General features: G+C 45.4%; 1 protein-coding gene across 6 annotated transcripts in view; it reads left to right on the top strand.

Annotated features, from left to right (window-relative positions):
• RPTOR (regulatory associated protein of MTOR complex 1) overlaps nt 1-24927 on the top strand; it is a 405549-nt gene that overhangs the window by 238121 nt on the left and 142501 nt on the right. For all 6 annotated transcript variants that reach the window (XR_006417225.1, XM_044456423.1, XM_044456421.1 and 3 more), the window contains exon 10: nt 6920-6995. Coding sequence is in view for 5 of the 6 variants with exons in the window: in XM_044456423.1 (XP_044312358.1) it covers nt 6920-6995 (76 nt within the window). In the remaining variant the exon portion in view is untranslated. The remainder of the gene's footprint in view (nt 1-6919; nt 6996-24927) is intronic.

The raw sequence follows: 24927 nt of genomic DNA, 5'->3' as shown, positions 1-24927 counted from the left end.
GCAGAACCCAGAACTCTTGAATCCCTGTCCTGTACTCTTAGCCCCTGTACCACACTGGCTCCCAGTGTGGAATCCCTAATGGAGATGGAGAACTTGTACTCTCACTATCAGAACAAGACCAGGAACAGATTGTAAACGTGGCAGTGGAACTATTAATATCAAAAATCAGAGTAAAACTGAAAAAGATCACTAACAGTAGTGCCAAAATAGAATTTAAAGTCCACATGAAGGACATATTTGTATTATTGAACTCAGCTGACCTTGAACCAGAACTGTGGAGTTAAACCAGAGACATTATTAGAGGAGAATGCAAAAAGACCATTCCTGGAGCAAACAGAAAGAAAAAGCCCAAATGGATGACAAAAGAAACTCTCACAATTGCTAAGGGCAGGCAAGAAGCAAAAGTTGACATAAGCAGGGCAGAATCATTAATGTGACTTTCAGGGACTATCACATAAAAACAAAAAGAATGATTACAATAGCCAGTGCAAAGAAATAGAAGAGACTAACAAAAGAAGAGTAACAAGAGACCTCTTCCAGAACATCCAAAAAATCAAAATGGAAATGCAGCGTTATATTAGGAATACTGAAAGACCAAGAGGAGAACATACCATACATTTCCTTCCACCCAAAATGCAACTGGAAAATATGCTTTTGGGAGGAGGTAGCATAGTAAGAAAATGGATTGAGCAATGCCTGTGAACTAATTCTGTTAATTACAGCTCATTACACTTTTAAGGCTAGTCACATTAAATTTTGATACTAGTGAATTGATTATGGATTTTGAAAAGATTGGATAGTATTCACTGTTATGACTACATTGATTTTTAATGGCATATTTGCAGAAGAAGGAAAAGAGATTTTCCCTTAATCTGCTGAAATCTCTCTTCAAATACCTTAGAGGTTTTCTCTCATAAATGTTTTTAAGCATTCCGAAATTTGACCTTATGGGAACTGCTTGCAGTTTGGGGGTGGAGTTTCTAGAAATATTCATGATCTTTAGCTGAAATGTTTTTGAGGAGTTGAGCATCTTAGCAACATCTGCCTCTTTCAGCTAATGACCTACGCTACTGTCTCCTGCAATTTCCAAGCAGCACAAATCAAGGCTGTAACTGTGTCTCTTTCTATGACCTTTCTTCACCCTTTAGCAATAAAGTATAGACAAAAAGCATTCATCTCAAAGCCCTCACTATTATTGGATCTCACTACATATTGGAAGATTATTCTTTTTAGCTGACCTCCCCAAACTCTCATTTTCTGTCCTTAAAGATAGGACATTAGTTCTTCTGCTGAAATGTAAGCATGTTAATGTTAGCAGACTACCCTCGCAAAATCTGCATGCAAGTTTTATTCATAGCTCCCTTCAGTTTTTAGGGATGTCAAAACCAGGAGACAAGGAATAGCCTGCTTTCTGAAGCTGAGTTTTGACTTCATAGTTGAGGCTTTCTCCGTTGTCACAGCTAGAGATCCAAACACTAACAAAGGTTGGCAGAGCCCCCTTCCTAGAATTCCAGGGGTGGGAAGAATACCATGTAGTCTTCAGCCTAATGAAAGGTGTTTCGATAGTGGCCAGATTTCTTAGACACACCTAGCCAAAACTGAGTTTCATGGAGCAGATTAATGTCTTCAGAATCTGGATCTCTGCATTGGCTTATGTCCCAGTCAGTGATCTGGAACATAATATCTAGTGAACAAGAGCACTGATGAGTGGGGCTGCTATTGTTTGCTCTCCCCATCTGTGGGAAAAAAAGCCCGAGTCAAACTCAGGTTACCAATCAACTGCTTCAGTTTCAGCTGTGTGAATGTGCAGTCCTGAGACCCTTGGTATTGGATGGGTTATAAATGTTTTAAATAAATAAATAAAGTTGGAATCTTTGTGGAGTCAGTTGTTTCAAGAAATTACTTTTCTATACATCTATAGAGTGGAAAGTGTCCAAAAATAGCATAAAGCATGGCTCTGCAATGTGGCTAAATGTTTTAATAGCGTGTCTGCACGGTAAGCTGAGTTTAGAAATAGGATATAGATTTAATTGTAATAACTGACTTTACCTCTTGTCACTATCGGGAATAAATAATTTCCCACAACTGCTCTCTGTAACCATTTTGCTTGCATCCTGGGCATTTATTAAGCATCTGGGAGCCATTTATTGCTTTTGCTGTGAAGCTGTTTTGATTATCCCCTGATTACCTCATAATTATATAGGCAGCCTATTGTAAAGAGGAAGGTTGTTACTGAAGGAGCCATGGGATGTGAAGCAGAAGTAATCAAATGAAGAATCTTTATGCTGTATACCAGTAGAAAAGACAGTGAGAGTTTTGAAAGGCTTCCTTTTATTCTGTGGATCTACTGCAGGGGTGGACTGAAAATAGTTTTCCATGTGTTTTGGACTTCATCTCTCAGCATTCTCAATTGTTGGCTATGCCAGCAGGGACTTCTGGGAGTTGAAATCCAAAAGATTTGGAGCTCTACTATCTTCTTATAGCTGATTTACTCTAGCTATATATAAAGGAGTTTAGAAACTCCTTAGCCAATTTTCTTTCCATGGGTCATAGACAAGCCAGTGCTTTTAGAATATGCAACATCCAGCCTCCATTCCATAAAGGAAAAGCTTTCTGAAAGTGTTGCTGACTCACCATCTCTGTAACATTTAGTATCTGGCTTTAACATTTTGTAATGAAACACACAGCAATTGGGCTGGAATGGGGAAAGACAGATGCATTGTTTCTGCACATGCCCTTACAGACAGGCATGTTCACTGTTGTTAAATGTATCTTTGCTGATAGACAAAAGATGGTTATCAAACCTAAATGGCAAAAAGCATGGTGGATAGTGCCTGTGCTGTTAGTTTCTGCTTTGTGGGTATATCTTAATTGAAACGATGGCCAAGAATCAGAGGGATGCATGCATGCACCCAAGCATTTCTGAACTTCCTTCTAAGAAAGCACACCCTTAAACCACCAGACTTCTATTAAAGTCCACAAAAGGAGCTGTAGTTCCATGATGTCACATTTATTTGCATGTGGGCAGCTGTGGCGGTTGCTCTGAGCAGTTGCTCTAATTCATGATTTTGACTGGTATTGTTGCACAACTGCTAGGCTGTGTGGTCTCCCATCTCCAAGTGAGCCTTGGCTTTCCCTAGGCTCAGGGTTGTATTATAAGAGGGAAAGTTATAGATAATATCTTCAGTGTGTAGCCTTTGAATCAGTTCTGAATTCATTTTAGCAAAATAGAAGAAATATCCCCTATTTACCTGTTTTCTTTTCAACATTATTGATTTAACTTTAAATTGAAATATGCAGGCCTAGCATTAAACAAAGTATTTTACCATTTTGTTTCCTTGAGTCCATAGTGCTGAGCAGTCTGTTTTGCTCAGCCTCACTGTGTCTGTAGTTGGGTAGTCAGACAAAACAAGAACTCTGATGTCTCTTAACCTGGACAGCTGGAGGAAAAGAGAATTTGAATGGTGAGATATTTTCAGAGAAACAGTAGTTATAAAAATATATTTGTAGGCAGGGGAGAATATTGGTTATTTCAGAATTCATATACATGTAAGACCTTTACTAGGCCATCCAACAGATTACACACAAAAATGGTAGCTTTTGAGATTTTATCAGGGATGATGCCACAAAAAGCAGGTTTGGTAGGCAGGGTGGTTGGGAGAGGACAGTATGAAGGGAGGGGGAGCTTTGATTATAAATGCATGTTATGTCCATGTCCCAAGATGAAGTAGGTGTTGAAACCTGTTGTAAGTTAGGTTTCTTCCTTGGCACTTTCAAAACAACAGACTGTTCCTTATCAAAAGTTCTTTATTCTCCAGTGCATTTCCAGTAAGCACAACCAACAAAGAATGAGTCTCTGAGCATGCACAGAGCAGGTTGTTGAAATCAGTCTACCATCTACTTTTGCGAACACCCCTTTTGAGTACTCTTGGGCCTTCTTCCTCTTAAAGGGGCCTTTTGGATGAGGGAAAGCCTCTTCTCTGTCTGTTGCCACTCTAGCTGACATCATGACATGGGGTCAAGAGTCATACCATACTCTGCTGCTGCAGGAGTTCTCCCACACCCCCTCCCTGCAGTTGTAAATCCTAACTATTCTCAATGTCTTCCTGAACACCCAAGGGGGGGAGCATTGAGATAAGTCCCTCCATTTCTTCCTTTTCAACATCTGAGGATTCTGATTCCCAGGGCCCCTCCTCATCTGAGGAGTCCAAATCTGCCTGACCTTGGAACATGTGCCAAAAATAACTGTCCCTTTTATTCCCAACAAAACCTAACTTCCCAGAGATGAGGCAGAAGCCTCAATAAAACCTTTTATTGAGGTGATCCCAGTAATTTTCTGTAAGCCTTTGGTGTCCCACAGTAAAGATCCACAGTGAACAGATTACAACATAATTCTTTGACAAGAATCAGTTCATGAGCATCATAACATCACACCCAGCTTTCCTTGCCACACAGAATAGGCCTCAGTGAGTTTACAGTTACAAAGAAAGCAGGAACTGGTTAGCAGTGATTAGTTCCAGGATAGCAGTGCATCATTTCCAGCAAAAGTCTACTCCTGATTCCTCTGTCAAATACAAAAGAGTGGCTGCTTTTGGATGTTCAGTCCTAGCAGGGAAACCTGGCTTTCAACCAGTTGCTATGCCTCACTGGACACCTCTGCCCCACCTTTTTTAGTTGCTGATGCACTACACCCTCTCCCACAGAGACCTCCTGCTTCCCTGATCCCAGGGAAGATGTCCCTGGTTGAGAAGCTGGTGATTCCATCAAGGTCAGATCTCCCAGCTATGAAAGATAAGCCATATCAGCATTCCGCATCTCAACTCCTCCCTGCTTGTCAGGCAGTGAAAGGCCTGGTAGAACTGAGTTCTCAGGTTTTTGACTTCCCATAGCTGGGCCTAACTCTACAGCTTCCTTCCCTGATTCAGAATAGGTATCATATACTAGAACTTTCCATGGACTGGGGCAAAGTCCCACAGAGAGGTAGGAGTGGTCATCTATTAGGCCATCTTTTGGTTGAAGGCACATAAGACATCTACCACATAGAAGCTAAGCAGATCTGGAGCTGGTCTGCCCCTGGAGGGGAAGACCACCCATGAACCACAGGCAGCCACAATCAGAGAAAGGTGGGATATAAGTGTGTGTGTGTGTGTGTGTGTGTGTGTGTGTGAGAGAGAGAGAGAGAGAGAGAGAGAGAGAGAGAGATTGATTGCATTTCTTCTGTCCCATCCCCAGCTTGTACACTAAAGTGGAGTTATAATACTATCTAAAATCAATAATTAAGCCACTGTATTTTATGTTGGTTAGCAGAGACAGATCAGGGATTCTGCTGGTGCACTGCTACCCTTCAGACTCCCTGTCTGAGCCGATGGAGGTAGTCTTAGATATAGTGTTGAAAACTCCTAAAATGATGGTTCTTGGGGATCTCAACTTTTATGCCAAGGCTGCTGAATCTGGGAAGACTTAGGGCTTCTTGGGTCCCATGACAACCAGGTGGATGTCTCAACATGCCATCAGCCCGACAAACATTAAGAGGACAAAGTCTTGATTTGGTTTTCTTGAGAAGGCAGAAGAACAGTGATCTGAAAGTGAGGGAATTAACATCTACTTTGTTACCATGGTTGGATCACTTTCTACTGAGATTTAGACTCCCAGTGGCATTTCTCCACATGCAAGGGTGGGGGACCTGCCCACGGAGGTAGATGGATTTCAGAGGGCTTTAAGGGATTTTCCTGCTGGTATGGCTGGTGCTTCTGTCAAAGGCTATTGACACTGCATGTTCTTACCTGTTTACTTTGAGCCATTATTCCTTTTTACCTTCAATCTGTACAATTAGTATAGCTGCTTCAAAGGGTAGTAAAAGTTAATCTCTGCCCTAGGAAAGACCTTCAGCATCTTAGTTTCATAGTAATCTTGTGAGCCACTGAGAAGCACATTTCATATCAGTGTAAGAATCAGCATGTTAAAGAATCAAGTCTCCATTTGAATGTCTTAGCTAAAGAATGCAGAAACGCCTTGATATAGTCCAGTCCCCATCTGTAAGTGCAACTTTCAGAAGGGTCCAAGAATATTTCTGATTATTGATAAGATGACTGTAAAGCCTACCAGAGTGAAAATTATTCTTCTTTAGGATGAGTTCAGTACCTTAGGAATGACGTTAAACTTGGAGTGGTGGCTATTAAGAGGACAATGAAAACAGCATGTTACTTCAAAAATGATCATAAAACTAAAGCATATACAAAGTGGATCCTAACCTGAAAAGATAACATGTTCTTTGTGAAGCATTTGTTATTAATAAACATTAAAAAGGCAGAGCAATAGTTACAGTATTTAAAATACAAAGAATCAGTGTCCATCTATTCTGGGGCACTTTCTTCTTTATTATATACCTCAAGAACTATGTGCTCCTACACAAACCTGTTTGGACCTTTGGAATATTTCAGGTGGTAAAGAGGTAGGAACTTTTCAATAATGGCACCCTATCTTTGAAATTCAGTCTCCAGAGAGATTAATTTCACTCCAGCTTTTTATCTTTTCATTGCCTAGCAAAAGCCACTTTTGTTTGCTCCAGCCCATTGGATGGATTAATCTAGGTTTTATCTTACTGGCTTGGAGATTTAATTGTTTTTAACATCAATAGCTATTCTTAATGTTCTGTATTAATGTCCTGATGTGATGAGTTGTTTAAAATCATTTGTTTTGAAATTGATAGCTATTCTGAGAAGCATTTAAGTGGTGAAGAATAATTCGTAAACACCTATAAGGAAGAAAATGCTAAGCTAAGGTTTATTACTGTTCCTTATTTTACTTTCATATAGCAATGAAGTACAGGGGGCAAAGTGAGTTCGTCTGGTATCATACATCTATTTCTACAGTCAATTATGTTAAACTTCTAATGCTGCCATAATCTATCTTCCCCCAGGCAAGCTTGGGACCTTGCTGTGGATATATGTCTTTCTCAGCTGCCTACTATAATAGAGGAAGGAACTGCATTCAGGGTAAGTCACTGAGTTGGTGTTTAGCACAGATGTGGACTGACCTTAAAGGATCAGCTACTATTACAAAATTTTGTTCTCTTGGTCATTCTAGTTTCCTGATAAAAAAACATATCATCGCTATCTTTGTAGTAAGATACAAGTTTTAGTTCTTCGTCGTGGCCTCTGTGCATCACACATATGGGTGCTGCGCCTGCGCAGTGCCTTTGGCCGGAAGATTGAAAGCTAACGGTTTTTGGCGGGAAGCTCCGCTCCCCTCCCCCACAGGCTATAAAGAGCGGAGCGTCCGCCATTTGTTCAGTCTTTGCGACCGCCGTTCGCTGTGCCTCGCGCCGCTTTCGTCCTTCGCTTTGGCCATTCTGGTTCTCTCTATATATATATTGCCCTTAAACTACTTTCCCGTTACTTCGTTTTTCCCGTTGTGTAGTTCTCTCTCACTTCTTCGATTTAAAAAAAAAAAAAATCAAAAAAATATATACTTACCCTCTGCACTATCTCTCTTTTCTTCCTCTTTCTGCGATGGCGCAGCGGGCGGCTTTCCGCAAATGTGCTGATTGCGGGTCAAAGATGGCACCGACCGATCCGCACGACCTATGCCTCCTCTGCCTTGGGGAAGGGCATAGGACGGATAAGTGTGTTCACTGCCTAGCCTTCTCTAAACAGGCTAGGAAGAACCGCGAAAACCGGCTTCGGAGGCTCCTTTGGGATAGGGCTCTGATGCAATCAGACCCGCTCATCCCTACCCCAAAACCGGGCTCCGCTTCTGTGGCTCCTCCTTCACGCCCTTCGGATGAAGGCGCGTCCGCTTCGCTGGCCCCCTCTGCCTCACCAAAAAAGAGGCATGAGAAGCGCAAACATGCTGAAGACAAGCCGGCAGGCCATAAGAAGGCCAGGAAGGAAAAGGCCTCTAAGCCTCCAAAGAAGGCTAAGCCTACGGATCGTTCCCAAGATCGGGACTCGGAACCGACAGGCCCTTCGGTACTGGTGGCGGTTACGATACCGACCCCGCCCGAACTGATCCTCCAAGAGGCTATGCGGGTCACCCCTCAGGGGTCTCCCCGACGTGTGGTTGACCTCCCGCCAGCATCCCTTCCAATTCTACGGGGGTCTATCTCGGACGGGGAAATTCAGGACTCCCCTCCCAGAGCGAGGTCACCGACACCGATGCCCGCGGTGACATTGGAGACAGAAGCTGGCCTGTCCCCACCAGGGAATCAGAGGAGCCGCTCAGTAGAACAACGCCCGGAAAGTTGGTGTCGTCCCTACTACCAACCTTGGGGAGACCCGCTCTCTGTGGGATACTACCCTGCTCCCAGAGCGCGATCCTCACCTCCGCCCCGGGCTGTGGATTTGAGGAGGGTGCCGCCTCGATCCCCGTGAAGCAGAAGCAGCCGCTCCTTATCACCGGCGGAGTCGTCATCTTCTGCCCCGCCATATTATGGTGCTGATTCGGATGACTCTGACGTAGACTCAACTTCTCCGGACGTCGTGGTGACATCCCAGGATCCTGCGTCACCCGATGAGTCACACGTCTCCTTCGCGGAGCTGATGTCGAGGCTTGTCCAGTCCCTGGACATTGACGCTGCCCAGCGCCCGGGACCGTCGACGGATAAGTTCTACGACGTCGTCCGCGGGGAGCAATCAACTTCTATCGTCCTGCCACTTATAACTACTCTGCGGCAGGCGATGACGCAGCCCTGGGACCTGCCTTCACATCCCCAGCCGACGTCCAGTAGATATGAATCTATGTACAGGGTCAGGGAAGAAGACATTCCCTTGCTATTAAAGCACCCAAAACCAAACTCGGCGGTCGTCGAATCCTCGCAAGGCAGGGAGGCGAGGGGACATACGGCGCCGAGGGATAAGGAGGGCCGGAAAATAGATTCCCTGGCCAGACGGGTCTATGCTGCCTCGGGCTTAGGACTTCGCATTTCTAACTATGAGGCGACGTTGGCGCGCTATCAATATTTTATTATGCAACGCCTCCACAACGTCGCCTCCACCCTCCCGAACCACCAGGGTGACCTTGCGAAGGTCCTGATTAAGGAAGCCATGCAGGTCGCGGTGCAGCAGTTGTCTACGGCACGTCATCACGTGGACACTGACTCCCGGGCCTTGGTCGGTGCCGTTTCCCTTCGGAGACACGCATGGCTTCGGAGTTGTAATTTCCCGGAGGAAACGAAGCGGCGAATAGAAGAGATGCCCTTTGACGGCTCGGGACTCTTCCATTCGCGCACCGACCATAAACTCAAGAAGCTACATGAGTCAAGAATGACGGCGCACAGGATGGAGATCCAGTCACATACCAGACGTAAGTGGTCCTGGAATCGGCCATCCTACAGGCAGCCATACCAACAGAGACAGCTGCCACAACCTCGCCAGCAGCAACAACAGCAGCGTTGCCGTCCTCCGCCCCAGCAGCGCTTCCAACAGGGCCGCCGTCGTTTCGACGACCGGAGACAGCGCTGACGGGACTGGCGAACCACTCCTCACGCTCCTTTAATACCCACCCCCCTCTCATCTGGGGACCGGCTCCAAAGCCGACTCCCCATTTGGGAGTCCATCACATCTGACCGGTGGGTATTGTCCATCGTTCAATACGGCTATCGAATAGAATTCGACATCATCCCTCCATCGAGTCCAATCCGGTCCACTTCATGTTCGCCGGTACTTCTCGACGAAATACATCAACTTCTCCTTAAAGGAGCGATTCGTCAAGTATTCCCATCTGACGGACTCCACGGATTCTATTCCAGATACTTTACAGTCCCCAAGCGGGACGGCGGTCTACGTCCGATTTTGGATTTACGGGACTTGAATAAGTTTATTATACCGAGGAAGTTCCGTATGACCACCCTTCAGAACATCTTGCCGTTGTTAAGGAGAGGGGATTGGTTCGCCTCACTGGACCTGAAGGACGCCTACTTTCATATTTCAATTCATCCAAATTACCGGCGTTTCCTTCGTTTTGCTGTTGCAAACCAACTTTATGAGTTTAAAGTTTTACCCTTCGGACTGGCTTCAGCTCCGAGAATTTTTACCAAATGTGTGGCTCCTGTCTGTGCCTTCCTACGCCTTCAGGGCATACAAGTTTACCCGTACCTTGATGACTGGCTGCTAGTCTCGCAATCCAGAGAAGGACTACTAGACACCATCCATACAACCCGTGCCTTACTAGATAGTCTGGGTCTACGTATTAATACAGAAAAATCTTCTCTTCTTCCGACACAGACGATCACCTTCATTGGAGCTCGCCTAGATTCGACGTTGGAAAAAGCCTTCCTTCCTCAGGACAGGCAACAGACTCTCGCTCGCCATATCCATCGAATTCGACGAGAGGGAACGGTTACGGCGAGATCCATCCAGAGGGTCCTGGGGCATATGGCCTCCACAGTTGCCGTAGTTCCATATGCCAGACTTCGGCTTCGCCCACTGCAATTACTTTTCAACAAAGTGTATCATCCGCAAAGAGACTCACAGTCGAAACGAATTCGGATCCCGTCTTCCGTGCTCCACTCCCTGTGCTGGTGGCTAAAGCCGACCAATCTCGTGGTGGGAGTTCCCTTCAGGCCGCAACCCCCTTCGGTAACTCTCGGTACCGATGCATCTCTCCTAGGATGGGGGGCGATCTGCTCTGGCCTGTCTACCCAGGGAACGTGGACTCGCCTAGAATCCACGAATCATATCAACTTCCTAGAGCTGCTGGCAGTCTTCAAAGCCCTTCGTTCTTTCGAAGACCTCATTCGTCATCGGATCGTTCAGATAACTTCGGACAATATAGCGACCGTTTTTTATCTGAACAAACAAGGAGGGACGAAGTCACCGACCTTAGTCAGGCTTTCTATGACGATTTGGGACTGGTGCATTCAGAGACACATCACTCTGATAGCCGTTCATCTGGCAGGCACAGACAACGTACATGCGGATCTCCTCAGCAGGCACATCCTCACTTCACACGAGTGGGAACTGGATCCTCGCACGCGCAACCACCTGTTCAGGCGCTGGGGGTTTCCCGATGTGGACCTATTCGCTACCCAACAGAACAGGGTGTGCGAGACTTACTGCTCAAGAGCGGGAATCGGACAAGCATCCCTAGGGGACGCATTCATGATCCCTTGGGACAACATCAACTTTTATGCTTTCCCTCCGATCCCTCTTCTGATGAGGGTCATAGCGAAGATAGTGAGCGACCGTGCATCGGGGATACTAGTTGCCCCCTGGTGGCCACGCCAACCGTGGTTTGCGAAACTGCTCGACATCTCCCGCGGGGAGTTTCTTCATCTTCCGTCACTTCCGTATCTTATAACGCAAATGGACGGCACACTTCGTCATCCGGATTTGCTCTCATTGAATCTGACAGCGTGGCGAATTCGATGATTAACCTTCGATTGGGGCCAGCGACGGATTCAAGAGCCTCAAATCCTACAGCTTCTATTAATTCATCGGTTTCAACGATCACTTCGACTGCTTCGGCCCCGATTCTCGAGTCCAACTATGCGGGTGCTTCTCACTGCCACAATCTCTCTATACCATCGGGTTCGGCTCAAACCCCGTCGGATTCGAACCCAATGCTCTTGCACCCTGAGATTCAGCATATTATCGACGCTGCTCTAAAGCCGTCCACAAGAAAGTCATATACAGCTAAATGGAAGCGTTTTTCCGCCTTCGCCGAGTCTCATTTGTTCTCCCCGCTTGTCTCATCAATTGATCAAATTCTTCAGTTCCTTCTGGAGTTGCATCACTCCGGACTGAAGCCGTCTTCTATTAAAGTGTATATGGCCGCAATAGCCTACTACCGTGGCTTAGTCGATGGATCATCCCTGTTTTCTCATCCTATTCTAAAGAGATTTTTGAAAGGACTGTATAACCTCAATCCATTGATTAGACCGGTTATGCCCACGTGGAGCCTTTCTGTAGTTCTACAGGCCCTTATGAGGGCCCCCTTTGAACCTTTGGCGACTGTGGATCTCCGATTAGTTTCGTGGAAGACGGCGTTCCTTGTAGCTATCACGTCAGCCCGGAGAGCTAGTGAGCTTTGTGCCCTCCGCATCGACCCCCCTTATCTGAACTTCCACAGAGAAAAGGTCGTTCTACGTCTCGACCCATCTTTCTTGCCCAAAGTCTCTACACCTTTCCATACAGGACAAGACATTGTACTGCCTGCCTTTTTTCCATCGCCATCGAATCCCTTGGAAAGATCCTTGCACTCCCTCGACGTTCGGCATTGTTTAGCCTTTTATCGATCGCGAACAGAGTCTATTCAGCGATCCAATAAACTGTTCATTAAATATTCGACTAGAGATCAGGGCGACCCAGTCACTCCTCAAAGGCTCTCTAAGTGGATAGTCCACACTATTACTTTGTGCTACCAGTTAGCTAAGCTCGAACTGCCTACAGTTCCCCGAGGCCATTCTACTAGAGCTGTCGCTACGTCTTCTGCGTTCGCATCCGGAGTCCCGATCGATGACGTCTGCCGAGCCGCTACTTGGGCGAACCCTTGCACCTTCGCCAGGCACTACCGTCTCGATGTTCGGGCTCGACGGGACTGCTCTTTCGGTAGAGCTGTACTCTCCTCCGTCCTACAATAAGGACACCTTCCCTCCTCCTTTGATGGTAAGCTTGTTAATCTACCCATATGTGTGATGCACAGAGGCCACGACGAAGAAAAGCAGGTTGCTTACCTGTAACTGATGTTCTTCGAGTGGCCATCTGTGCAGTCACACAACCCACCCGCCGGCCCCGCTCGGTGTCGGTGAGTGGACTCATTCATCGGTACCGAAAGTTTCCCATTTTTTTCTTGGTACCGATCATACCGAGAATTTTTCCACAAGGGGGCGCACGTTCGGTCGTCAAAGACTGAACAAATGGCGGACGCTCCGCTCTTTATAGCCTGTGGGGGAGGGGAGCGGAGCTTCCCACCAAAAACCGTTAGCTTTCAATCTTCCGGCCAAAGGCACTGCGCAGGCGCAGAACCCATATGTGTGACTGCACAGATGGCCACTCGAAGAACATCAGTTACAGGTAAGCAACCTGCTTTTCTTCGTCGTGGCCTCTGTGCATCACACATATGGGGTGCTGCGCCTGCGCAGTGCCTGTGGCCGGGAGATTGATAGCTAACAGTTTTGGTGGGAAAAACTCCGCTCCCCTCCCCCCCAGTAGTATATATGGAGCGGAGTGTCCGCCATTTTCCAGTCTTTGTGACCGCTGTTTGTTGTGCCTCGTGCCGCTTTCGCTCTCGCTCTGACTGTTTCTTGTCCCTTTTTCACGTTTGCGATTCTTCTTCTTTCCAAGTTATATATCCCTTCTGATAGTTCTCATTGTTCTCTCGTTTGTTCACTTTTCTTCTAGTTTCCTATAAAAACAAAAACAAAAATATTTTCTTCTCCCTCTGCACTGTCTTCTCTCTTTCCTTTCTACGATGGCGCAACGAGTGGCCTTCCACAAGTGCGCGGAGTGCGGGTCCAAAATGTCCCCAGCAGACCCGCATGATCTATGCCTCCTCTGTTTGGGAGAGGGTCATAGGACAGACAAGTGCAGCCATTGTCTGGCCTTCTCGAAGCAGGCTAGAAAGAACCGTGAGAATCGCCTATGTACGCTCTTGTGGGACCGCGTGCTCTTGCAATCGGATCCACTGCTTACTCACTCTGCTTCGACTGCAACTACCCGTCCAGCTTCGTCTGCGCCACCAGCCTCTTCCTCCACTGCCCCGCCCTCATGCCCTTCGGATGAAGGCGCGTCCACCATGGGCGATCGACCTGCTTCCCCGCCAAAAAAGCTGCGTGAAAAGCGGAAGCACAGCGGCTCTGAAAAGCCGTCTGATCATGAGAAGGCCAAGAAAAATAAGGCCACGAAGCCGCTTCACAAACCGAAGAATCCTAAGCATCCCAAGCATCGAGACTCAGGTTCGTCAGCGCCCTCGGTCCTGACGGCTGTCGCAGTAGTGACCCCACCAGGCCCGACTCTTCAAGCGGCTATGAGGGTTACCCCTCCGGGGTCCCCTCGGTGCGTGGGCGGACCAACAAGTGAGCCTCCACAAGCTCCACATCGGGAATCGATCTCTGCTGGAGAGGTTTGAGACTCCCCACCCAGGGCTAGGTCTCCCACACCTATGCCCCCAGCAAGACTGGATGCAGAGACTGAGATGTCTCCCTCGAGGAGTCGTAGAAGCCGTTCGTCTGACAGAAGATCTGACGACTGGTACCATCCCCAATCTTCATTCTATCACGGACGGGGGGAATACCACTCTGTTGGACACTATCCGGCTCCTCGAGACCATCCCTCTGCACCAGCTCTTTGGGACCGTCCAACATCTCCGGTTCCGAGGCACATACCAATGAGACCGACTAGGGAGAGCAGTCGGTCCGTGTCTCCCAGAGAGTCTTCCTCCAGTGTTCCCCCATGCTATGGGATGGACTCAGATGAGTCCGACGTCAACTCCACTTCTCCAGATGCCGCGGTGACATCTCGGCCCTGGATCCCCCGATGAATCCCATATCTCCTTCGCGGAGCTGATGTCTCGCCTGGTTCAGTCGCTGGAGATCGATGCCCTACAACGGCCCGGTCCCAGCACTGATAAATTTTATGATGTGGTTCAGGGAGAGCAGTCGACGTCTATAGTATTGCCACTTATTACCACCCTACGGCAAGCAGTGACCCAGCCATGGGACCTGCCTGCCCATCCTGAACCAACATCGAGGAGATACGAAGCTATGTACTGGGTTCGGGAGGAGGACATTCCATTTCTCCTACGTCATCCTAAACCAAACTCGGTCGTGGTGGAGTCTTCGCAGGGCAGAGATACAAGGGGTCACACCGCGCCCCGTGATAAGGAGGGGAGGAGAATTGACTCTCTAGCATGCCGAGTCTATGCGGCCTCTGGACTCGGCTTGCGGATATCAGATTACGAGGCGACACTGGCGTGATACCAGTATTTTATTATGCAGCGCCTAAACAGTGTGATCTCCGCTCTCCCGGACAACCAAGGCGACCTTGCAAAAGTTTTCATAAAGGAGGCTATGCAGGTCGCAATTCAACAGCTTTCCACAGCGAGACATCATGTTGACACCGACTCCAGGGCCCTGGTCGGTGCCATCTCCCTCCGGCGACATGCGTGGTTGCATAATTGCAACTTCCCAGAGGAGATGAAGAGGCATATTGAGGAGATGCCCTTTGACAGGTCCAGGCTCTTCTACTCCAAGACCGACCACAAACTGAAGAAAATCCATGAGTCCAGGATGACGGCTCGGTGCATGGAAATGCAGCCTCAAGCCCAACGTAAGTGGTCTTGGAGCAGTCCGTCATATCGGCAGCCGTACCAATTTAGACAGCAGCCTCAACACCAACGACAACAGCCGCCACAACGTTTTCAACAGGGCCATCGCCGTTTCGATGGCAACAAGCGACAACGTTGATGGGACAGGCAAACCTTTCCTCTACTCCCTACCCCACCCACTCCTCTCTCATTTGGGGACCGGCTGAAAGATCGACTCCCATTTTGGAAGTCCATCACATCTGATAGGTGGGTGTTATCCATCATTCAGCACGGATATCGGATAGAATTCAACATCGTTCCTCCATTGAGCCCGATCTGGTTTACACCATGCTCACCGGCATTACTCGATGAAGTTCGACAGCTTCTCCATAAGGGAGCAATTTGTCAAATAGCTCGATCTGTAGGACTCCATGGATTCTATTCGAGATATTTCACGGTCCCGAAGCGGGACGGTGGTCTCCGCCCGATACTGGACTTATGAAACGTCAATAGGTTTATCACAACAAAGAAATTCAGGATGACCACCATTCAAAATATCCTGCCGTTGCTGAGGAGAGAGGACTGGTTCGCCTCATTGGACTTGAGGGATGCCTATTTCCACATTTCGATCCATCCATGTCATAGGCATTTCCTTCATTTTGCTGTTGCATCTGAAATTTTTGAATTCACGGTGTTACCTTTTGGGCTGGCTACCCCAGCAAGGGTTTTTACAAAGTGTATGGCCCCAGTCTGTGCATTTTTATGACTACGTGGTGTTCGAATTTACCCTTATCTCGACAATTGGTTATTGGTCTCTCAGACCAGAGAAGGACTTTTTTCCTCTATACGTATGACTTGTACCCTGCTGTAGGATCTTGGACTTTGCATTAACATCGAGAAATCCTCTCTTGTTCCTGCACAGATGATCAATTTCATCGGAGCCCATCTGGACTCCACGGTGGCAAAAGCATCCCTTCCACAAGACAGGCAGCACACACTTGCCCGACACATCTGTCGAATGCAACGAGACGGGATGGTTCCTGCCGTATCCATCCAAAGATTCTTGGGACACATGGCTGCGTCGGTCGCCATTGTCCCCCATGCCAGGCTTCGACTTCGCCCTCTCCAGCTCTATTTCAACAAGATGTTTCAACCGCAAGTGGACTTGCCCACAAAGTTAATTCTGCTTCCTTCCTCTGTTCTACAGTCTCTGATATGGTGGACAGTTCCGGCCAACTTGACCCTTGGGGTTCCGTTCCAACCCCGGTGTCCTTCAGTGTCTCTCGGTACTGATACATCCCTGCTTGGATGGGGAGCAGTGTGTTCCGATCTACGCACTCAAGGTGTTTAGAATCGACAGGAGTCCAAGAATCATATCAATTTCCTAGAACTTCTGGCAGTATTCAAGGTCCTACGATCGTTTGAGGACGTTCTTCGGCCGAGTCGTTCAGATAACCTCAAACAACATTGCCACAGTCTTTTATCTGAACAAACAAGGCGGGACAAAGTCGCCCACGTTGTCTTGGCTATCAATGCAGATATGGGACTGGTGCATCCCGAGAGACATTGCTCTTGTAGCAGTACATCTAGCTGGTATGGACAATGTCAAGGCCAATCTTCTAAGCAGACAAATGTCGATATCTCACGAATGGGAGCTGGATCGGCAGATATGCGACCAACTCTTCCATCGCTGGGGACATCCAGACATGGATTTGTTCGCTACCCAGCAGAACAGGGTATGCGAGAGAGCGGGAATTGGACAGGGATCGTCAGGGGATGCTTTTATGATCCCTTGGGACAATATCCCTTGGGAACTTTTACGCTTTCCCTCCGATTCCTCTCATTATGAGAGTAATATCGAAGATAGTTCACGATGGGGCCACAGGAGTGCTGATAACCCCATGGTGACCACGTCAAGCATGGTTTTCAACATTCTTCGAATATGTCATGACAAATATCTTCAACTTCCATCTGTCCCATATCTCATAACTCAGCAAGAGGGCACAGTTTGCCACCCAGATTTAACAACGCTGAAATTAACAGCCTGGCGGATTCGATGACAGTCGGTGCTGACTCGGTACCAACGGCATCTACCTCTTATACGGATCGTGTCCCCGCATCCGACACTTGAGTCCAGGCTTCGAATCCATTTGCTTACCCTGCTGCATCGGATTCAACAAGTTTTCCATCGGGTTCGACAGTTTTCCACCTGGAAATTCAGAACATTCTCAAATCTGCATTGAGACCATCAACCCGAAAATCATACGCGGCTAAATGGCGATGATTCTCTACTTTTACCGAGTCTCATTCGTTTCTTCCATATTCAGCCTCCATAAAGACTATTCTTCAGTTCCTCTTAGAACTCCACCATTTAGGACTTAAGCCATCTTCCATAAAGGTGTACATGGTGGCAATTTCTTATTACCGTGGTACAATTCAGGGATCCTCCATTTTTTCTCAACCATTGATAAAGAGATTCCTTAAAGGGCTGCATAACCTTCATCCAACGATCAGACCAGTTATGCTGACTTGGAGTCTTTCAGAGGTATTACAAGCACTAACAAGAGCTCCATTTGAACCTTTGGCGACTACGATTTGTGCCTTCTTTCTTGGAAGACTGCTTTTCTTGTACCGGTTACATCAGCTCGAAGAGCTAGTGAGCTCTGTGCCCTCAGGGTAGACCCTCCCTATTTGAATTTCCATAGGGAGAAAGTTGTTCTGTGAACGGATCCGTCTTTTCTACCGAAAGTGGCTACTTCTTTTCACATGTCAAGAGATCGTCTTACCTGCGTTTTTTCCATCTCCATCGAATCCGATTGAGAGATCCTTACACGTGCTCGATGTATGGCGCTGCTTAGCCTTTTATAGATCAAGGACTGAATCTATTTGACGCTCCAATTGGCTCTTTGTTGAATACTCTGAGCAGGACCAAGGATTTCCTGTTACCCCCCAAAGACTATCCAAATGGATTGTTCACACTATTACTCTGTCCTACCAGTTGGTTAAGATAGACTTACCTACAACCCCAAGGGGTCATTCTACTTGAGCACTAGCTGCTTCTTCAGCCTTTGCGGCGGGGGTCCCGATTGACGATGTCTGCAGGGCGGCCACCTGGGCCAGTCCATGCACATTCGCTAAACATTATCGTCTAGATGTCCATGCGAGACAGGACTGTTCCTTTGGAAGAGCCGTTCTGTCAGCTGTTCTTCGTTGATGACACCTTTCCTCCTCCAGACAGGGTAAGCTTGCTAATCTACCCATATGTGTGATGCACAGAGGCCACGACGAAAAAGAGCAGGTTGCTTACCTGTAACTGATGTTCTTCGAGTGGCCATCTGTGCAGTCACACAACCCACCCGTTGGCCCTGCTCGGTGTCTCTGGGTGGAACTTAATATCGGTACCATACTGTTCTTTATTCTCGGTACCTACACAGTATTTCCTAACTTGTCATCGGTACCTACAACATTTTTCCTTAGTTACATTTTTTTCTCTAGAGAGCGAACATCCGGTTTATCAAAGACTGGAAAATGGCGGACACTCCGTTCCATATATACTACTGGGGGGGGAGGGGAGCGGAGTTTTTCCCGCCAAAACCGTTAGCTATCAATCTCCTGGCCATAGGCACTGCACAGGCGCAGCACCCCATATGTGTGACTGCACAGATGGCCACTCAAAGAACATCAGTTACAGGTAAGCAACCTGCTTTTACTAATAAGTTGCTCTTCAGTAAATCCAGTGCCCTCTGACCTTGGAGGCTTGCATGCATCCAGTGCATGGAGTGAGGTGCAATGGTGGTGGCAGCAGTCTCACAGCATGCACTGCATCTAGAAGGCCATTTTCAGCCCCACTTGTCTCCACTGTACCCCAACACCCACTTCTTCCGCCTCTTCAAGGCCCAGTTGCATCCTCAGGGAGGCAACCAGTGTTGATCTTTCCAGGGGTGTAGGCCCGGCTTGGCTCTTATAATCCCAGCTCTGAGGTCCTAGCCCTGAATAAGCCTATGTTCTTCCACCCTCAAAGGTGTTTAAAGGAAGTGGCTTAAAGGAAAGATCAATGTAACGTTTGAGGATTCAATTCTGATTGTAAGGCTAACATAGTGTACACCCTTTACATCCTTCTGCCTGCCTTCCAATAGCCAAAGTTCTCTAAGTGATTTGCAACAAATAATTAAATGCTTCCTCCCTCCCTCCCACCCGCCTATGTTTCTTATAAGTCAGATTGATTGTCTTTTCATTGTTCACAGTGGGGTGTTCCTTTTGGTTATCCTCCTGTGCATTGTGAACATACTTAGGCTTTGTTAAAGTCTTTGATACAGTAAGACATAGGAGCTGGGGTTATGTGTAGGCAACTGCTAGACACAATAATAATATTTAATGTGGCTTTCATTGTAAAAGCAAAATCTTCACCACTACTACCACCCTCCACTACTGTGTATTCTCATTCTCCCTTAAACATATTCTGACTTCCTAGTACCTGTGTTGGATGAGTAAACATTTTCCCTTTCTGAAGGTAGTTACTTAGGGCTTGAAACAAGCTTCAAGTCATAATGGCTTTCAGGAATTACTGTTCTGATGGAACTCTTCTCCCACACGGAAAATAATATCCTCAAACCCAAACTCCTCACCACTGGCAGAAACAATTGGGTGGTAGGCCATGCTAGTTTGGGCACAGGGTCAGCTGAATAGTAGGGGGTTGTTGAATGTATATTTGTGATAAGTGTATTATAAATGTATATTATGTAACTGTTTGAGTAGTTGCTTCCCTTTACTGTAACAGAGAAATATTTGTAGATTGGAATTCTGAATGGGAATTGTTACTTAGTGCTTCAAACTGAAAAGAGAATTCTTGGGCTATTTTGAACCAATATATGAGCAAAGCTTTAAAATTATTGCTTTTTATAGACTCATTAGTCTACTTGATCATGATATTCTGATAAATTCTGGACTGAAATCCATTAAAGATTCTGGAGAAAATAAAAGATAGCTTTTCTACTAAAGTTGTTCTTTCCCATATTACCAGTATTTTAATCTGAGAATAGGACTGTATGCCACTTTCCTGTCTCACAAGAGTTCTATATTCAGATTATGTCTAACTCATAAAGTCCCTCCACTTCTTTATTTCTTCATCTTTTGCCTTCATTAGGGCAAAGCTAGGTGTGTTAGGGCACAATCCTATGGCCAGTAGATGCTGTTTGACTGGCCATATGAAAAGTTGGAGTCCCCACTGCCACCATGAAAAAGCAACAGGAACCCTATATTTGAAGCTGATGCAGTTCTTTCCACATCAGCTGCAGCTGCAAATGCAATCTTCTGTCTTCAGAGCAGGTGCTATTGGGAGTATTCCACAGGAGCAGAGAAGGTAGGAATCAGGCATCAACATTCCATGAAGAATCCAGATGATGCCTCAGCCTGTCCTGCTCATGAAGAGGGGGAGAACATTTAGATGAATGACATCAAATCTTTTGGAGAAAACAGGAGCATGGAGGCAGTCCAAGCCTCTCCACTCCTTTTGCCCTCCATGGGATGTCCATATAGGATGACTCCAAAGTTGTTTTCTGTACACACAGGTATGGTAGGTGTCATCCGAATTGAACAGTTCGCATGCATAACAATTGGCCATTGTGTACATTCTGTTCATGAAGAAAATAGTAAACATATTCTCCAGGCATTATACATCATAGACAACATTCTTACGGGCAGTGAACTTGCCTGTAGTTTGCACATTTTCTGACCATTGTGCATAATCCCCAACAGGCCCTGGGGAATGTGCATAACTTAATAGGTTATTGTACCATCGCTAGATAATATGCACATTCTCCAAGCCAGTATGCCTATTCCCCAAGATGCATCCCCTTGGTTTCAGTCTCTTTGTATGTACATAGCCTGTGAAGTGTGGTGACCCTGCACAATAATTGATCAATCTGCACGAAAACTACTCAATTATTTTTAAAATAGCCTTCATATGGCAAAAATTAATGTACTCCTGTAGCCAGTTTTTAATGCGATTCACATTAAGGAAGAGGGCTTCACCATAGAGAAGCTGCAACAAGAGAAGTGCTCTGAACCTTTCTCTATCCAGGTATGAAATTAATCCCCCAGTTATTTTTACCATGTGGGTTTCCAGAGTCATGTTTGTACAGTTGGAAATAAGACTTCAAGGCTCAGAAAGCAATTTGGAGTAGAAGAACAGACTGTGAAATATTCAACTGGAACAAGTGTGGTAAAGAGCAGATCACAAATGGTATGAGTCTTGTAGTCAAAACAAGACAGAGTTCACTAATAGGTCTACTTTGTGACAATGGCAGCAACAAAGAGCCCTTACTTTTCTACCATCATTGCATTTTTGAATTGTTCTCTTGGTATGCTGTTTCAAATGGTTAGAGGATTGCTCTGTAAATTCCTCAGATGCTTGCTTGCTCTCTCCACATGGTGATGATGGTATGCAAACCTTTCCATGTAGAGGGAGATCTTGGTGTGAGGGCATAAACATTAATATTCCATGTGTGTTGTGTAGAGGTTTGCACTGAGGGCTTTTCTGTTTAAGGGCCTGCAAATTTTGGGCAGATATTCTTGCTTGCTTCCTCTTGTCAAATGGAGTGTTCTGATTTCTCTTAAGATAATTGAAGAGCAGCAGCATTACTATTTAAAAGTGCATTTGTCACTTAGCAAGTAAGATGAGAACATTCATCTCCCCCCTCCCCCAGTGGGAAGGTCAAAATGGCAGTATGTCTACATGTGTCTGGAACCATTTATGGTATGTAGGCATGCATAATTTATTGTATCATTAGAAGGTACTACGTATTTCTAAATTATTGTTGACATGGCAATAAATGCTGGTTTTTAAGGAGAGCTGGATTAAGTGGTATTTTTCAGAAGGCAACAAGAAAAAATGGACCAATGTACTTAAAAGAGAAATCACAATAAAGGTTGGAATTGCCAGTAGAATGCTGTAACAAGGGGAATGTGTAAACCATGGGCCTTTTGACCATTGGGTCAGGAAGCATAACTGAGACTGCAGAAGAAAGGAATCATTCAGGAGATTTGGAGAGAGGGTGACTTGGTCATAGCAACTGGCCCAGAAGGCTGTCTAAGCTGAAAGCATGTGTGATATAGGAAAAGGTGTAGAAAAGGCCAGATAGAAGTATGTTACTATAAAGCCAACCCTTCTGAATGCTGAAGGGGAGAAAATGATTTTCCAGTTTGTATTGCAATTTCCAGAACTTTGAACAGGAAAGGTAGTGATCTGTGTATGATAAGTCTCTTCCTGGTAGCTGCTACAACACTCAGAGCTTTTTGGAAAGAAAAAACCTTCAGATATATAACACTGACTGGATGAGAGCCCAACAGAAATTTATTAGTGTTATAAAAAAAAATGCATTGGTGTCTTCTAGTAATGACAGCAACAATCTATGGCTTTAAAAATGAATGTTTCTGTACAAGTGATTAAAGTCTTGCAACTAATGATCAGAGGGAAAAATTAATGTATAATCTACTGAAAAGTGTTTTGACATTTCTTTAAGAAGACTCCCTGATACAACCTGTGCTTGGCACATAATATCCCTGTCATTTGTGTCTGCAAGTGAACAGCAATCAAGTGATAGGTTAGATAATTTGTTATGTTTCTATCACCTCTGAAACAGCTGTGAATCTTTGTCTACACCAATATGTTTGTTCATAAATAAATTTTTATTTAATGCTGCTTTGAAAAACTGTTCCAGGATTTGTCAGCTGTAGCTATTATATTCCGGCAAACCACAATTTATTAGAACACCCAGTATTATATTTGAGCTAGGCCAGAGTTGCAATAGGGGGTGGGCACAGAATTTTGAGGTTTTGTACTAGTGAGCAATTTCCTGTGACACCCATTCCTTTAAAAATTTTCACAAGTTCACTCTGTTAGCTAATCTAGAAAAAATACATATCCTTTCTTCTTCTAGCTCTTATCATTTGTGATTGAAATTTTTTCCACATGTAGCCATTCTGTTTCTAGTATCTTGGCACCATAAATGCATGTTCTAGAAAAAAGATACCCCTCTGGGCTTTAGAAAGAAGCCTCCAGATTAGAACCATATAGACTAAGAAATATTTGTCCCATAGCACATAACATGTGCTATATTTATGATTTTGGGTTCATAGATACTGTTTATTGAATTTTGCTTAAGGACATAGCTTTCTTTCCCTTTATTTCTGTTTTGAAGTATTGGTGACTTCTTGATGACAATCAACTCATCAGTTAATTTTGTTTTTAATCCATTTTGCCAAGTACCTGTCTCCTAGTCTTCCGTACAGACTATATAAGAAATCCTTGCCATGAAATTCTTACCTCTGCTGGCTTCTAGCTGTTAGTCAGCTTTTGCATTAACAGCCTTATCTTAAAACTCTGTGTGCATTTTGAAACTGAGGGCCTTAGTTTTCTATTACATTGCTTTTGCACACAGTGAATTGAACATTACTGAACATTCTTGATCCTAACCCACCATTTCCTAATCAACATTTTGTTCTCCAATCCATCAGGAATTACTCAGCACCAGAACTAAGTTAGCTTCTGCTAGCCAGCAGTAATCCTATAAGAAATTGTGGTTTAATGGAGGCTCAAGCATTAGCCAAGAGGGGGAAGAGAATGTAAGCATTATTAAGGTTAGTCATTCAGTTTTGTAACTGGGCTGACAAACATCGCAATCACATATCTCATATGTCAAATGTGTCACACACAGTGTCTTAAACATTGTCATAACAGCAAGATTCCCAAGGTTAAAGAATGGTTTCAACCTCAGTGAGTGTAGCTAGGACAAATTAATAGGTAGAGCTGGCTGGTAAATGATGAGAGTTGCAGTCAGAGAGTTGCAGTCATTTGGAGACCACTGAGCTGCAGAAGGCTGCAACAGAGCATTATCCTCTGCTGCTTGTATTCTAGTCCTTAAAAAGAAATTTCCCTGTGGGAATACAGGGCAGCCTAAACATGATTTTTAAAAGGATTCTTACTATACTATTATTATATGTATTTACATTCTGCTTATTCCCAGTATGGAGACTCAAGAAGACTTACAACATTAAAAACTAGTACAATTAAAACATGAATAGTGATACATGGAAGTTAAAAGTATAATTAAATCTGCTAAAGTATTAAGATTCTATAAATACCAACATTAAAGCAGCAATAAAAGCAATATAAACAGTACAGACAACTGAAATACTTTGGGTTTCCCCCATGAAATATTATCGTTAGGAACAGAAGAACAGCAGCATAGAACTGGTAAGAGTTCTGGCACTGCCACTGTTCCTGGAGGACTGTTATAAAAGGATTGATCCACAACCTCCTGGCCTTCACCAGCATAGCACTGCTTTGCTAATTTTATAGTTTAATGATCCAACAACAATAGCAATCATGCCAAAATTTGAGTTGTAGAACATGACCCACTTGCTGCTTCTTCTTGTTGCAGTTTCTCTAATTAGAACTGCAACAAGTCAGTCATAAAATACTTCACAGAATAAAAAGGCTTTCAATGCCCATCTTAAGATTGGGGGGGGGGGGTGTCAAAGTGTTCCATATGGCCGCCACCACTAAGGCCTTCATCAATTCTATATCTGCTGAAGTGGCTCAAATCTTCCAGTGCTGATCTTAAAACTTGGGCACGTTCATAGGGAGCTGGCAAACTGTATACCACAGCTACAAATCCTTAGTAG

This window comes from Varanus komodoensis, unplaced genomic scaffold, assembly GCF_004798865.1.
Source record: "Varanus komodoensis strain SLA01 unplaced genomic scaffold, ASM479886v1 scaffold84, whole genome shotgun sequence".
NCBI classification, from domain to species: Eukaryota; Metazoa; Chordata; class Lepidosauria; order Squamata; family Varanidae; genus Varanus; species Varanus komodoensis.
This window is presented reverse-complemented; position numbering and strand designations above follow the sequence as displayed.